At 39.9% G+C, this 17,264-nt stretch overlaps 1 protein-coding gene across 2 annotated transcripts in view; it reads left to right on the forward strand.

The window, feature by feature from the left end:
• The window catches only part of MAPK14 (mitogen-activated protein kinase 14), a 57,324-nt gene that overhangs the window by 19,899 nt on the left and 20,161 nt on the right, over positions 1-17,264 (forward strand). For both annotated transcript variants that reach the window (XM_019513776.1, XM_019513777.1), the window contains exons 3-8: positions 7,580-7,638; positions 10,621-10,732; positions 11,610-11,639; positions 12,143-12,190; positions 12,733-12,847; positions 13,586-13,657. In XM_019513776.1, coding sequence (XP_019369321.1) covers positions 7,580-7,638; positions 10,621-10,732; positions 11,610-11,639; positions 12,143-12,190; positions 12,733-12,847; positions 13,586-13,657 — 436 coding nt within the window. The remainder of the gene's footprint in view (positions 1-7,579; positions 7,639-10,620; positions 10,733-11,609; positions 11,640-12,142; positions 12,191-12,732; positions 12,848-13,585; positions 13,658-17,264) is intronic.

A 17,264-nucleotide genomic window follows, 5' to 3' on the forward strand; every position in this document is an offset into this window, starting at 1 on the left:
CTGGTGGGACGCTGCTCTCCAAGCTGTGGGGCTGCATACTGGCTATCAGATTGGTTAATAATTGGCCACTGATATCGGCCAAAAACATTTTTTATCATAGATTTCATAGACATTAGGGCTGGAAGGGACCTTGCAATATCATCAGGTCCAGCCCTCTGCCCAAAGGGCAGGAAATCAGCTGAGGTCAGATATCAGTGCACCCCTATTCATTATTCAGTTTATAATAAATCCATCTATCGTGTTAAGAGGTGCTCTATGTTTCTCACCATACTCAGAATTGAGACAGTAAACTCCTTTCAAGAGATACCTTTTAGCTGTCTTGTGTGACGTTAAGCATTCTGTTGGCATTCAGTGTGAATCGCTTTTTCAAAATTAATATAACTAACCTCTTCTCAAATTTTCTGCATGATGTAAGTTTGAAAGTTGGGCCTTTGGGATGATAGGATCAGGTAATACCACAGATGTTTTGCAGTGCTAATATTCCCTGGATGATGCTCCACATTTTATGTAATGTAATTTTTAAATCTACGATGCAGTAGTCCTCTAAAGTAAGCAAAATTAGGATTGTACTGGGAAGGTTAGACTTAAATAATTAGATTCAAATCTGTGTTGATCTTCCTGTTTCAGTACTTTCACTTATACAGAATTATGCACACCAGTGGATCCTCTTCCTTTTTTTTTTTTTTACCTTTGTCCAATAATAGAGATTTTTTTTCCTGATAGTTTAGAATGCCTCTGTGGTATCATGGTAATAAGTGGTGCTATGGTACAAGGCTTGTTTCGGGATGAACAGTTCCAGTTTGGAGCTGTATTGAAGTATCACCCCATCAATATTGTATGCTGTTTTCGAAGCAGGAAAAGCCATGTGAGTGAACACTCTCCAGCGCTCTGTCCAGCTGTCAGAATGTTAATATAAAAACTCTTAACTTCTCTGAACATGAGCTTTAACTTGACACAGAGGAAATTCCTGAAATTGCAGCACTGTGCTGAGCAAACCTGTTTTCAGTGTCTCTATTAGGCAAAGAATTAACATCACAAAACAGATTTCACTGAAGGAGTCTCTTGGGCATTTTGACTAGAAAGCCCCTTGTTTTTCTTTCCAGTGCCTGTAGTGTATTTGGCTATCAGCCATCTCATTCAGCTGCCAGTATCCCCAGAGGATCTAATGTTTTAGAAATCATTTTGACAGTGTTAGTGTTGCTGACATAAATGGAACTTTTGACACATCAACATGCTATGTAGGATAGTGTGCAACAGCACCTGCTGAATGCTGTGGTGAGGACAGAGCTCTATCCTAATGGGCAAAGTTAGCAACTGATTCTGCTTTACACCCAGACTTTTCGTGAACTTTTTTCACCTGCTTGAGCGTTCCCAAAGCTGAAACCTTTCCTCAAGCATTTTTTTTTTTTTTTTTTTTTTTTTTAAATTTTAGCTCAGAGTGGGAATTCCATTTTGGGCTGGGCTGATGAAGATAAGTATAGAAATGTTTGTGAAATTGTAGGATTTAGTATGTATTGCTCCTTTGTTAAGAATGGAAGGTAGTTGCTTATTCTCATGTGTAGAATGGGAATGTGTATGTGGTACCTTGTTTAGATGTAGTAGAGTACCAATTTGAAGGAATGAGAGCAGGTTTAATTTAAACAATAGGTTTGTTAATTCTTGCAAACCTACCATGGGGTATTTAAAGATGTTTTGAAAGAAGGGTCTGCACATAATGGGCGCATCTACACGTGTGTTTTAATGTGCATTAACCTATTTTTAATGCACATTAAAGCATCACTAAAACAGCTATTTAGTTACTGCATATGAAAATAGGCTTAAAAACTGCTCTGATGCGCATTTTCTTAGTACCTCACAACAGAGGGTGCCTATACATGAGCGTGGAGGCTGTTCTGATGCACTGTAATTACAGTGAGTTGGAGCAGATTTGATTAATCAGGTCTTCTGGAACGTGGCAATTACTGTGCTTCCACAGCCTCCCGCAAGCATCCCCACACTTAAGAATGGCAGTGGGGGTGCTTAAACTAAGGCTCATCAAACGAGCTTTAGTTCAAGTGCCCCTCCCACCATTTTCAAGCGTGGGAACGCTGAAACACAAGATGCTGTGGCGCTTTAATTAGATCCGCTCTCAGAGTGGCTCTAATTAAAGCACCCTCCTACACCATGTGTAGAAGTGCCTGGAGGTACTAGATTTAATGCGCATTAACTAAAGCATGTTAATGCACATGTAGACATGCCCAATGCTTCCCACTTGTAGCTACAGAGAGCTCCCTCCTTTTTTCAGTTAGGTAAAGTCTCCCTTTTTAGTACATACCTTCATTTTTATCTGCACATCTGAAAACGATCTACAAAATGTATTGATGAAAAGCTTAGTATCACAGTGTTTTATTATAGGTGAGATTGTGATACTTTTATGTAAACAACTAGATGTACTACAGGTTCAAATGATTTTTGATTTGCTAATATTCAGTCAGTCTTAGATAGCCATTCATAGTTGATTGAAGAAGCTTATTTGAAAATTTACTGGAGCTTACCCTTGAAATTCTCTAAATCTGCCATTTGGCTGTATATTAGTTTATCTAGATGTGGCTACAGCCTTGAAGATTTTGTCTGAAACCTCTATCCCTTAAGTTAGATATTCAGTTAACCCATAATTGTTGCAGCCTATGTACGTTTGAAAACTTATACTGAGTTCTGCTGAGAATGAGTGGGGAAGAATATGGCCTATAGAAAGGAACAAAAATTACCTGTTTAATTTCTGAAATCTCTGTAATTAGCTTTAAATCAATATGCAGTTTTTCTCTTTCTTGCCTATTCAGTCAGTTTCTGATCCTTGTCCTCTAAAATTTCAGTTAGAGGTGCACTGATATATCAGTCATATATTGGGTCAGCATCAATTAAAAGGAAAATTAACCTTATTGGAAATCGACTTTTTCTGGCTGGTGTAGCCAGTAATGTCACTGATAAATGCCGTGTGCATGAGCACAATTGCAGCATGCATGCAGCTTGGAGAGCAGCCTCCTGCCAGTAAGTCTGTGGGGGAGGAAGGACCATGGGTGGGGGTGTAGATTGAGGCCCTCATGGTGAAGAAGGAAGTGGATCAGGGGCAGGCACTGCCCAGCCAGGATGGTGAGGGAGACGCTGTGGGTGGCTCATCCAGGAGGTTTCAGGCGGTGAGTACGGGGGGATGCTCCCTGCTGCTGCATGCACCCGCAGGGAAGGCATGGGGGTGGGCATGTGCCCCCGTGGATTTATGCACAGGGTGAGGGCGGGCTGCCTCCTGCAGGCTCAGGGGCAGAGGCTGTGTTGGCCTTTTTCTGGTGGGGGGACTGGCCAGAGCTGGGCTCCAGGTAGATGGCAGCAGCGCTGGGAGGAGTGGCTATGGGGAATTTTGGTGTGGCTATAGCCCACCCTGTAGCCACTCCTCCCAGCACTGCTGCCTTCTGCCCTGTCGCTGCCTGTTTGGAGCCCAGCCCTCCTGCTGGGAAGAGGCTGGCACAGTCCCTGGCTCACAACAGGCAGCCCACCCTTGCCCTGTACATAAATCCATGGGGGCACATGCCCCACCCCCATGCCTCCCCTAGGGGTGCATGCAGCAGTGGGGAGCTACTTCCCATTCCCCATGCCCGCTGGACGAGCTGCCCATGGGGTCACATTCACTGCCCTGGCTGGGCAGCCCCTGCCCCAGTCCCTCCCTCTGTGGGGGCCTCAATATGCTGCCCCCCCACATCCCTTCTTGTCCACAGACTTGCAATAGGAGGCTGCTCTCCAAGTTGCCAGGCTACGTTCCTGTAAATTGGCAGTTGGATTGGTATCAGTGTATATTGCTGGTTAGTAATCGGCCATCGGTGTCAGACAAGAAGACCTTTATCAGTGCACCCCAAATTTCAGTCTCTTCTTCTTTTTCCGAAGTGTTTGTTTGTTCTTGGTCTCTGCTTGCCTTTGATGTCTCTGATGTCTCCTCTCCATCTTCTCACCTTTATTCTTCAAAATACTAATGCTAAGAACCTCTTCGCTGCCTTGAGCATGTACCATCTTGTTTAATCATTTCATTGGATTCCAGTCTCCTTCCTTGTCTGTGAAGCTGTACATAGTTTTGTCCCTACCTATGTCTTGGCTTTCAATTTCCTATTTATTTTGTTCCTTTCAGTTCTCTCACTTTGCTGCCACCTTTATCTCCCACATCTGTTTGCTTGCCGCAAGGCGATAAAAGGTACTTTGCAAATCGGAACAGGGAGACTGTCATTATTTTTTCTATAAGTACCACTGTACATTCACATTTCAAACAAATTCTTCTTTTTTATCAATAATCCCCATTTCCTTCTCTGACCTATGATCTTGTATCTAATATTAAGACTGTAAAGTAGAAAATAAGTTATTCATCTTGGTAAAGGGCCTCCAGCTTGTAATGCTAAATATATTGATTAATAAATTCTCAGAAGATCCCTTCTGTACTGAAAGTGCTGTAATTTTGAGGAATACCTGCTGCATTCTTCAGGAATAGGTGCTTGAATTCCTTCTTTGAGCATAGAACTCAACTCAGGCATGGCCATTCAATCTCAAGTGGCATTTCTATAATACTAAGTGACCTATAATGGAACTTAGAAGTTAGTATTTTGGTAATTGTTTTTGTATCATAGATTAAATTGAAGAATTTAGCAAAGTGAAGTGTGTTTGAGTCTCATGTTGGTATTTAATTTGACAAGTTGTTGGTTGTCATATGAAGTTCCTTTGCTTTAAATCTCATCCTGTCTATCAACCATGACATGCATGGAAGCAGGATTGCAGGATCATAATGCATTTCTAAAGATTTGTTTGTTCTCATGCACTAGAGTCTTCTGCTGTATCCTTTGCATGAAATGCTGCTTCTACTTAGCATCCCTTTCAGCTGATGTGAAATGCTTCAGCAGGAAACTAAATGGTATTGGAGTACTTGGGTGAACTGTACTCTGTTCGTTTGTGTTAAATATAGTTTGACCAGCCTCTGTACTGGCAGTCGTCAGTCCTAGTTAGGTCTCTGAACATAGTAATGACGCTTCAGAACTGAGTCAGTGATGCACTGTGGCAGACGCATGTAAATATTGCAGGTTCTCTCATGAAGGGAAAGGTTTGTGTAGCCTTGATGTACAGGCAGTCCTTGGACTTGCAACAAAATTGGTTCCTGAAAGCTGCATCTTAAGTCGAAACGTTGCAACTTAGAACCGATTTTTCCCATAGGAAACAATGTTATAAATGGGGGATTGGTTCCTGAACCAAGGCCCAATACCCTATTTTTATGAAAGATAACCCAGAATTTTGTACTCAATCAGTTATAGATGAGTAGTATAGCTACATTAATGTATTTATATTGTAAATAGCAACTGTATTGATTTGGAAGGACTTCTTTGGGGTGACTTTGTGGGACTTTTTGAAGAGTTCTTGGTTGGACTTTTTGAAGGGTTCTTGGCTGGAGTCTTCTCAGGAGTCTTGGCTGCTTTCTTAAAAGAAGTTTGGACAGATACTCTCTGGGGAGATTGGTGATGCAGCAAACTTGTTCACTGGCATGTTGTTGCGTTAGATCAAGCATTGAAAAGTCGAAATTGATGTCAGAAAGTAGAAATGGTGTCGATTTATAAACGTTGTAAGTGTGAAATGTTGTAAGTGTGAAATGTTGTAAGTCAAAGACTGCCTGTATTGAAATGTGTAGAGCCAAACAGAGAAAGGTGGCAAGAAGAGTTGGGGTAGAAAAGGCAAACTCTGCCCTTTCATGCTAAACTAATGGGTAATGCGATGATCTGATTGATTGATATCTAAGATGGAAACTTCGACTGAAGAAACCTTACAAGCACATAAATAACTACAATGATTGTTTCCCTGCTGTGTTTCAAAGGATGAATTTGCGGTTTTACATGGATATGAAATACTGCAGCTCATATGAACAAAGGAAGGGAACAAATCTTTAACACAGGGATTTCTAACCTTTTTGAATGTGGGGCCGGATCATGAACTTTTTATCACCCAGTGGGCCGGCCAAAGGCTCCCACCCCACCCCACCCCAATTAGGAAGCTGCTGAGGGGCTGGAGGAGGGACAAGGGGTGGAAACGAAAGTAAACAGTGTTTACTTTTGTTTCCTGTCGCAGCACCTCGGGCCTCAGAAAACGGCTTGGCAGGCCGTATGGTGGCCCATGGGCCATATGTTGAACAAGCCTGCTTAAACAGGACCTATTTACTGCACAAGCTAAATAATCTTTAGGATGTAGCATAGGGTGGGTGTGTGGAAGCTGATTCAGTTGTTCAGTTAATTCTCAACCTAATATCCTTGCCAAAAGCATTGTCTGGGTTCTTCATAACTTGTGCCTTTGACCATCTGCTTAAACTTTTATCTTAGCCGTTTCTGCCTTCACGCATGTCTGTGTAAATGCGGGGTGTGGAGAACCCATCTAGATCATAATTTTCACTGGTTGGGGAGGTTAAGATGTGTGTTAACTAAAACTTCTTCAATAGTTTTGATTTTTTTTTTTCCCCTCATCTAGCTTCTAGTTTGATAGATTGTTTCATTTAAAAACTTCTATACTTCAGTCTTAGTCTTCATTCTGATCTGTTGAGTGAACTGAGATTAAAGACTCTTTGGAAGTTCTTGCTCTTAAATTGTCCTTAAAAAAAAAAAAAAAAAGACTGTTTCCAAATTTTCAACAAAAGCACAGAATGTGATGATTCTTTTATAGGAGTGTTGGAGTGATGTTGCCATGAAGGAAGCTAGAAAATACCCAAGAGGCAAGGATTTTTGTGGGTGATACTTTTTATTGGGCGAACTGCATGGCTGGGATATGCTGTATTCAAAAGCTTGTCTTAGTCTGTCTCAGCCGTGCAGTTGGTCTAATGAAAGATGAGACCCACAAAAATCCTTGCTTTTCACATTATCCTTTATACTCTGTTATAGAAAATAGCACAGTTATTAAGTTACTATGCTAGAGATTGGCTTACACGGTCTTAAAAAGACTTAAAAATAAATAAAGGGAGATTTCTTTTCCCCCTGACATTGTTTGAGCCCTAGTTTTCAAACCTTGGTCTCTGAGATCTTTAAATTTATGTATTTTGGAACAATGTAATTTAATATTAGTATTGGTTAATCAGATTTTTGTCATTTTTAAAACTCGGTTGTATGTTTTGTTAATTGTTATCTTTCAAAGCTTTTGTTTTGTAGTTGGAGCTCTAGATGCCCATTTCTGCTTGCTTTCCCTCTTCCCTAAGAGACTATCTAGAATCACGTACAGGATCTTTATCATGTAGCAAGATAAAATTATATTAATAGTGCATGGCTTTTCCACCTTTCTTTCGTATTTGCTACTTTAAATGAATGGTTTGGGTGAGAATGATAACCTTAAATGTTAGAAACTTACAACATCTTATAGTGAAAAGATTGTTTTCATTCAAACAAGAATATAAAGACTGATTTCCTTCCTTTTCCCTAGCCTGTTCATGTGGTTAGAAATGAAGTGTGGTGTGAATAATTACAGGGAGAAACCACTAATGAGGTACATTGGATGGTATTACAAAAGTATTGCACAGCTTTTTAATTTTTGCCTTTTTACTTTACAGGTGATTGGTTTGCTGGATGTATTCACACCTGCCAAGTCACTGGAAGAATTCAATGATGTGTAGGTAACCTTCCTGAAAACTAAGGCCCAAACATCTTCCTTGCTGAACTACAGGAGTGTTTAGCCACCCTTGCTCCCTGGTGTAGAAAAAGAGGGATTATGTGAACAATTTGTCAGAATTGTAGGTCTCTTTCATTTCCGCAGTGTTTTAAAAATCTATCCAAGTGCTTGTAGATGTCCTTTGTGTTCTTGCCATCTGTGTTTACTCTTTGCTTTACCAATCTATGGATATTTAGGCTGGGATGTGCAAAGGCACCTAGTGCATTTGGGTGCTTGGCACCCTTAAATGCCTTTGCAAATCCAAGCTTTAGCTTCCCCTAATCTTTTTTTAATGATACAGAATAAGCAGCCTTTTCTGAATGGCTCCAAACATGGCTGTAGCAAGAAAAGTGTTGTGGGTTCTATGAAGCCATAAAATGTACCAATGGGAGGCCCTGATCAGACATTTTTGTGCTGCTGGGCAATTCATTGGGTATCTATCTGTCTTGATGAGTTGGAGTGGTTTGGCATTGAGTCTGATCAGTGTCTACAAATATGCTGGACTAGAAAACTAAGCTTACCTTGCTTTGAAAAAAGCTACCTGTACGTAGGCACCCATAAATCCTTGTAAGGTGTGATCCAGTAGGTTGTATTCCTCACACATATACTCATACTAAATTAAGCCTGAATCTTACTCACTTCAGCAGAGCAGTGAACCTGGGCTCATAGCCTGGAATTTACCTCTGGAGAGTAAATAAAAGAAGGGTTATTTTTTGTTATTTTAGTGGCTCTGTGACTGCTGTAATTTATACCAAATTCCAGCCCCATGTAGCAGATATGTATTTCTGGAGCTACTATAAGTTGTAAGGGATCCTGTGGCAGGATAGTTATAGGAGCTGACCAGCATCTAGCGAGGCACCGTCATAGGAAGCTTTATAAATAGAATGTTTTAACCTGATAAATGGAGGCAAGGGTGGATACCTACATCAGTAATGTGTTGCAAATCTGGTGTACAGAGAAAGAGTGCACGTTCTGTTAATTCAAATGTAGGCCATATCGCCGTTAAAACTCTGCATGTGATGTGGGGCCATTTTAAGCTTGTCTGTTGACGTGTGAAAGGCATATATGGTCATAGGTTATTGGCTCTTAGCTAGCAGGAAGTCACTAGTATTTGATGCATGGGTAATGGACATCTCTCTTGTTGCAGAAGCCCACTGTTCCAGCAGCACTTTGGAGCCCAGAGGTAGTTGCTGCTTTAAGAAATCTACATCTGAGGTGGCTGTTCATTTAGGCAGGAAAGGGCATGCACTGAAATTATTCCTTTTATTTTATTTTTACTTTGAATGAGAAGGGGTTGCAGAGATGAAAAGGGAAATTTTCTGATGAAACAAATAATCCAGTTGATATGAACTTATTTGTTCCCTGTCCTTTTGGTATGCCCTGTTGGCTAGAAACAAGGGCAATAAAACGGTCTTTGTCATGTGACCTTGCTTTGGACCTTTGGTTAAGTTTGTTGAAAGATCTAATGAAATAACCATTTCCTCCAGAGTCTGTTTTGAAGCTGTAATGTTGAGCTGTGTGACTGAAGGTTATCAAATTCCACCTGTCCTGAATAGTAATGTGGAACTTACATTTGAGTCCAACAAAGCCCATGTGAAAACATGATTGCTTAATAACAGACCCTTTAGGAGTTGTTTTGTATCTGGTGTTTAGAGTGTTCAGTATTTTAACTGTCCTTTCTTCCCTTTCCGCCTTGTCATGGTGAGCTAGAAGTGTTGAAACATTGCTTCTTTACAAAATTGTAATGAACTGAAATATTTTGAGTTCTTAATTTAAAAAAAAAGAAAAAAAAGTAAGTCCTACTCTTAAGTCGCTCTATATTCTCTGTCAACTGTTCTTTTGGAGAATAATTGGATTCCTAATTAGGTTCCTTCCACTTTTAATCATAATTAGCAGTTAACTAGGTGTTTAAATTGACTTCGCTTTATGAAAAATAGAAGGTGTTTGGATAGATTAGGCTTCCCGATATTGAACTACATATACTGTAAATAGTGTTTCACTGTAGGCTTCTTGGGGTTTGTTTGTCTGTGGACACATTTAGAAAGTGTAGACATGATAATCTTTACAACCTAGTTTTGATTCCTTGCACTTATGAAAAAAGATGGTGAGTTCAGTATTAAAGCATAATAAAAAGGTATGAGAATGTGAATGGAAGTTTTACTACAGCTTATCATTCTTCCATCTTTAACAATGCTAACACTGACAATAGGTTTCCCCTACAGGGGTGAGCACAATTGCAAGATGGTGCCTTTCTTGTGGATTTATGTATAGATATCTGACCATCTACTGCTTATCTCTGCAGAAGGATTTTAACTTAGAGATGCAATCAGTAGCCTCAATTTAATGTTTTCAGTCTCTGCCTAATAAGTGTTTTAATATGGGTACTTATTTTTCTTTCTCTAATCTGAAACGGTTCTGCAATTGGAGGTGAATTTATGATTGAAAGGACATAGCATTAATTTTAAGAGTTACATTTTACAAAACATTATAATGGGTGTCTGAAATACAGTTTATTGGGTCCTTTAATCTTTCTTCTGTGTAGTTGTTAGGTTATCCTTGTACGTTTCAGTCTTTGGAAGGTAAATGAATAGGTGTTCGTTGTGTTTCAAGATCTCCTAAGCTTAAAATGAAATTACTATCTCTTACAAATATATTTGCATGTAGAAGGAAAGAGGAGTCTTAAAGGGAGCTGCTTTTTAGGTATCAGAAATGTTTTCTTAGACATTGTTCAGGAGTCTGTGGCAAGCAGGTATGGTGAAGAAAATGCAGTTTCAATTTTAAAGGAAAGGTGTTGATTCCCTCCTGTGGTGGGCTCTTCTAGTAAACCATGCTGCAAAAGGAGCAGGTTTAGTCCAAGTCCTATCGGAGCACTCATTTTTTTTTGCGTGGAATGAGGGTGGAATTCGTGGCTGTCTCTATCTTATGTTTTTCTTCTGTTTCCAGATACCTGGTGACGCACCTCATGGGAGCAGATCTTAACAATATTGTAAAATGCCAAAAGCTCACAGATGACCATGTACAGTTTCTCATATATCAGATTCTTCGGGGATTGAAGGTAGTTGCATCAGTTTTATCTGAGGCTGAACACACAACTCTGGCAAAATCCTTGATGCCTGTTGCACCCTTCATGATGAATGGATTTTGAAATGTTTATGAGCTCTACTAATGTGGAACAGAGAGAGAGGTAGTTAGCCATGTTAGTCTGAAGTAAGGCAGAAGGCAGGGCAGGGTGACCCCTTAGAGGCTAACTGAGGCAAGCTTTCAACCTCTCATGAAGTAGACTGTCGCCTACAAAAACTTTATGCTTCTCCAGTTTGTTTTCAAGATGTCAGCTGCCTTCTCTTGTACCTGCTATAAAAGAGAGTAACCTTGTTTCTGGTGTCCTTTTCCTGTTGTCTCTATGATTCAATGATACTGATAGGGAACTCCACTAGGAAAATGTGCATAATTCATAGATGCCAGGGTTGGAAGGGACCTCAACAGATCATCGAGTCCAACCCCCTGTCTAGGCAGGAAGGAGTGCTGGGGTCAGATGATCCCAGCCAGATGCCTGTCCACATTCTTTTTATATATGTGGATAGGTCGACACTGGAAAATTATGTAGGACAGAGGCAATCTATTCACTGTCAAATAAACTTTTATTTGAATTTCTGCTACTAGTCTAGGTACACCTTGGGTAATAGGCAGGACAGGGTAGCAGCTTTCTGAGACTAACTGGTTCAGAGAAGCATAAGCTTCTGTAGGTGAGAGCTTCCTAATAATGATCAGGGAGATGGTCTGAGAATAAAACATTCCTGTACCTACAGTCTACAGAAGGCTTAGGCAAACAGATTACTCAGTCTGACTTGGGAGGGAAGGTGTTATGCTCTAGCAAGGAAATGAAGGAAGTTTGCTGATGTACTATGTAAAATATCTGTCTTTTTGTTTTACAGTATATCCATTCAGCTGACATAATACACAGAGTGAGTATTTGCACTGAAATCAATCATTTTAAAGGGTTTGGCATTCATTCTTTATAATATAGAAGCTGTAGACTTGGCAAGAAAGTTTTGGGGGAATATTGCAGTTGGTGGTCTAGTGGTTAGAGGTGGGAGATGGGTGTCAAGACTCTTAGTTTCTATTCCCAGCTCTGCTTTGACGGACTGTGTCCTGGGATATGTTGCTTTACCCCAAATTGGTTGCTCTATTCGTGCAATATACAGCTACTTAACAGAGGTATTGAGATTTTAAAGTACTGTATCTGTTTATCAGAGGATCTTGTAAAACAGCTTGTCATAGCTTATACAGAGGGCCTGGAAAGAAAACCGGAGCTGGCTCTAAGATGAGATTTTTTTCCCTCACAATACATAGTTGACATTGAAAGCCAATTCGATATAAATGCAAATGCAAACGATGCATAGACTCCACTGTAGTTGCAGCAAATGTTATTGCACAAGACTGATGCTGATGTTGTTTCCATTTTTAGGACTTAAAACCTAGTAACCTAGCTGTAAATGAAGACTGTGAGCTGAAGGTAACCTAATGACAGCATGCAGTTGGTTTGGCTACTGGTTTGAGTGGGGAGTATGGTGCCTATTTCTTGGAATTAAAGGGTCAAACAAAATTATTTTGGAAATGTAGGTGTATATGGAGCATATTGCCCTTTTTAGTAGCACAGGTTAAAATTGTCTAGAATGATTTAGTCTGTTCCTCGCTAGTTTGTTTTCAAGGAGCTATGAGGAGATTTGCGCTAACTTTAGTTAACTTTTTTGTGTGATGAGAGAAGTTAGTAGTAATGAGTGTGAAGAGGTGACAGCTTTGGCTTGGAATTGAGCACAGGTCTGAGAGAGGCAAGTTATCTATACGTGTGATACTTTCTGATACCCGAGGTCCATGCTCCTCTACTCTAGTATGTTCAAACTGGTTGTGAAATTCAGGTTTCGTAATCTGCTCTTGCAATTGTTCCACTGTCTCTTCCTCCACCCAGCCTCAGAACTGTCTCGTTATTTGCTCTAAACAGTATGTTGTTTCACTTTTCTACTGCATCAATTTGTGCCTGTCCTTTCTGTTCTGCAGATTCTGGATTTTGGTTTGGCCCGGCACACAGACGATGAAATGACTGGGTATGTGGCTACCAGGTGGTACAGGGCTCCTGAAATCATGTTGAACTGGATGCATTACAACCAGACAGGTATTGCATGCAGGGGTTCTCAAAAATTTTTGAACTATGGGCCTCATGAAAGGGACTGACTTATGTTTGGTTGTGTAATGGGGACAATTATAACAGTTGTGTGCTAATAAAGCTAGTTATAAGGAAGGAAAAGAGTGGCATTAGGTGATCATCCAACAGTTCACGGACTGTATTTGGGGAGTTTATCAGCAGCATTTGCAAGCTTTATGTAAATAAAGTAGTTAAAATATCTTTTCTTATCCTCTGCTTTTAGGACATAATTTCCTATAGGGACCGTTGGGCTACCCTGATTTCATCCCTCTTATTTATGTTTTCTTCTCTTTCCTCTCCTCTTATTCATGCACCAACACCCCACATTATTTCATATCCTTCCTTTACCTTTACAGTGTGACCAGGTCCCCTTCCAACACGCATCTTATTCCTTCTGAACACTGCCTATCTTAAACAGGTTTCTACTTCCCGTGTGCAGATTTTTTCTTAATGCTTTAGAGGCTGCTGTATATTAGGTCTAGTGAGGAAATCTAAATTGGCATTAGCAGATTATTTCAGGCTATCAGGGTTGAGCTTCAGCTGAAGAGGTGACTGAACGTTGTTGCTTAGCCCAGGTTTATATTGCAAGTTGCATTTTAATACCATAAGGGTCTTTAAAATATGGAGTTATTTTGACTTGTTAATCAGAGTAACTGTTGAGATTTTATTTTCCTATATTACAACTCTTTGTTGTTTTGTTTTGCTCAGTTGATATTTGGTCAGTGGGCTGCATTATGGCTGAGCTGTTGACTGGAAGAACGTTGTTTCCTGGTACAGACCGTATCCTTTAAAATTTTTCTTTCTTTTTTTGTTTTAATGTAAATGCACTCGGAGCCATTTCACAAGGGAACAGGTTTATTTTTCTTAAGAATTGCATCTTGTGTTCCAGGTATGGCTAGGTGAGTCTTACCTTGCTGCATACTGCCGCATTCATAAAGTCATTACAATGCAAAAGAAGGTAGATCCCCTGCTTGGCATGGATAGCTTGCACTTCTGCTAGTATGTTGTGTTTTGGGCAGTTCCTCAACTTCTTAGCCTGGCCAAATTATTTGAGCTCCAAGTTTGCTGAAAGTCAGTGGCACAAGCCCCTCATCTTTATCCTTATTGTACCCTTCATGTGGAATCTGCACTAAGCTTTCAAATGTGCAGCATCTGTTATCAGAAAGATGATTCCTCTCTCATGGCGGACTGCTGTAAAATAAGCAGTTCTCCTAATTCTTTGCTAAGTCTCCAGTTCCCCTGTCAAACATTTGAATCCAAATGAACTTCTTGCTAGTCTTGAAGTGAGAGAGAAAGCTTTAAGACTTTCTTAAGTGTTGTTTTGGCAGCACAACAGTGGCCTAAAATGAGAGAGTAATATATAAGGCAAGCAACTCTAAGAGAACCTGGGAGTAACTTCCCCAGAAAATGTAAATTAATTTGGTACAAATTGGCATGATCCAAAGGTGTGAAAGCGAGCCAAGGTTTTGTTCAGACATTATATATTTCAAGATGAGACTAATCCCTGGCAGAGATCATTTAGTGCCTGGATATACAGATTAACTGTACCCTGCCCACCTAGCTACTACCCACTTTGTCAGCCCTATACACACTGTTGATCCACAGTTTATCAACATGACACTTACATTTTAATAAGTAGATATAAATATTATCAATATTAAATTTTCTATTAGAAGCATTTAAAACACTAACCTGCTATTTATCATTGTACCTCAGACTGAGCTTTCCAAGCATATCTAGCACATCTTGTATACAGAGAGTTTAGTCCTTTAAAAAAATCCTTTTCTTCTTTTCGTCCTCTTTCACTTGTCTCCAGATTTATCTTCTCTCTCAGTGTTTATCCTTCCTTTTCAGTGTCTACTCCCACAGTACCTCAAAACTTGCTGTCATTTGGCATTAGTAGTCTTTCTAATTTCAGTTCTGCAGTTGTCACACGAGTTCTATTTCTGTCCTTCTCAGTGACTTAAAAGGTGGAAATGGACAAAAAACTTCTGCTCCTATTTTGCCTGTCTGGAAGCTAAGGTCACCTTTTAAAAGTTCCAAACCAGTTTAGCATGTTGCCAGATTTGGTAAAGAAATCCAAAATGCATATACTGACAACACTGTCACAAATGCTGGTGCAATCTGACCCTGGAAGCACAGTAATTCTTGTTCGAATTGTAAATAGCAGATGCATCAATTTGGAATACCTAATAAAAGCTGCGTATGGCTCAAGTGTTTAACATAATGTTTCTTTTGCAAGATGCAGACAAAAACCTTCATAAATTTATAATTAGGATAGTGAAATCCCATTAGACCATAGTATATCAATAAGCGTTTCTTAATGTATACCTTCCTGTGCTGAGCAAATAGAAACAACTTGCCTTTCAAATCTGAGACCTGTTTACTCTGACTGTTTTACTGTGTGTTACATTCCTATCTGAGGATTATAGGCAGAGTTTAATTTTTAAGGTGTAAAGAAATCCTGCCATTTCCTATCGCATAAAGATGCTTTGCTTATTTATATCTGCCTGCAGGCCCTTGCCATTTGCTATCTTCAGTACTTCAGTTCCTTCACTTGGGTTGGTAACTTTTTAGGGCAATAGAATAATCTACTGTCCTAACAAGCACATGATTCTATTTGAAAAGTATTCAGACTTCCTCCTCGAGTAAAGAAACCCTTTGGTAGCTTTCTGAGCACTGCGTGCGGGGATGCTCTTCTTAAATTATATGCCTCCCCTCAGCATTTGAGTTGGGAACTTTATGGCAAGCACTTGGGGTTAAATATCCATCTTTTATATGTATTTATAACAGGTATTCAAGTATGTTAGGAGGGAGCTAAACTCCCAATGATCCCTCTCTGTTCTGATCTCCACAGGAATTGGGGGTAGTGACAGTCTGCCCTTTTTACTGGAATAATCCAGTGTTTTTCATTTGGACCCTTCATTTTGACTTCTTTGAGCCTACTATGTCACTATGCTTTGGCAGCTTGAGGCTAAATTGGCCGGCTTCAAGCTGTGCCCCTTTTTGCAGTGGCACCATAAAGTTTTATGGCAGTGGAAGTCAGTAGCATCATGCTTGAGCTGATGTTCTGTCTCAGGCTTTTAATAATTTTGCTAATTTAGTTTGTCCAAATCCACATTTATTGCTGTGGAATTTTCAGATAAGACTTACTGGGACAACAAAGGCTTGTGTTTAAGGGAGCATCCAGGAGTTCAGTCTGTTCGACCCGGAAAGCTGAAAAGAGATGCAGTCAAAAGAGAGAAGTTCCAAAATACCCAGCCTTTCCTTTTTTTTTTTTTTTTTCTTCCTTAGAATAGGAAGATGAGGGAGCTGTTGATTAATGCTACTTCAGAAGGTCCTGCCTTTTCATCCTTATTTCTGGATGGCTTTGAGGTTCAGCAAAGAATTGCGTAACAATTGTCCTTAGGGTCCAGGAGACGCTGCTTTCCATGAAGTCTGAGCTTATCCACCAAAAGTGCATGTATTGCAGAATCAAGCAAGATCTATAAATCAGTCACTCTAGCAACAATTCCTTATTTCCAGACACTCTCCTTTGCTGCTGCTTATGGTGATTTATCCCACTGTGATTTAACTGATGCTAAGGTTGGGGGATGGGGACAGATCAGAGAGAGAGACAGGCTGAGGAACGCAGGGCATTCATTCACAGTGGTGCTGAACGTCTTTAACTACCATTGATTTGGGTGCTGTACATTCCTGAAAAATGGCCCAGAGTTGTTTAGCTGTTCAGTTTTGTGGGTTGTCCCTGTGTTTCTGAAACGTAATCTCTACAGCATGAACAATTTAGAGACTTACAATGGTCTCTTATCTAAAGGTCGAATACTTGTATGGCTTGTAGGGTTAACAAAGGGTTTCTCTGGTTTTTTTCCTCTCCTGTGGGGAGGACGGTTTAGGGGACAAATATAGACATTTTTGGGGAGATGCTTGAAATAAACTCGGGGATTACATTGAAACATTTAGTCCATGTCACCAGTGCCACGTGCAGTTGGATAACTGGGACAGTGTTGTGTTTAAAATTCAGTCAGCTTCAGAAAATGAATTTTTACCGGTATGAGTTTTTGGTAGTTCTCCAAGCAGTATTTTTTAAATTTTTAAAAGCACTTTTCTTACTAATTCCAATGTAAATAATTGGAGAAGCTGACTGAATAGAACACTTTCACTGTTTTCCCTGTTTTGAAGTGTTGTCATGTGAAACCCCCCCCAGCTTTTTCTGTTAAATATGGGATGATGCATAGACAGTTTTTTTCTGAATAGTCTCAGCTGACTGTATCCCTTTTAAAATGCTAACAGTTGTTTGCTGTATATTTGCTTTCAGCAGGACACACTTCATGACAACCGACTCATTCAAAATTGTGTATTCTGCTGGTCCTTTTTTTTTTTTTTTTTT

The sequence above is a fragment of the Gavialis gangeticus genome, unplaced genomic scaffold, assembly GCF_001723915.1.
Source record: "Gavialis gangeticus isolate Ggan-Ray unplaced genomic scaffold, GavGan_comp1, whole genome shotgun sequence".
Classification (NCBI taxonomy): Eukaryota; Metazoa; Chordata; order Crocodylia; family Gavialidae; genus Gavialis; species Gavialis gangeticus.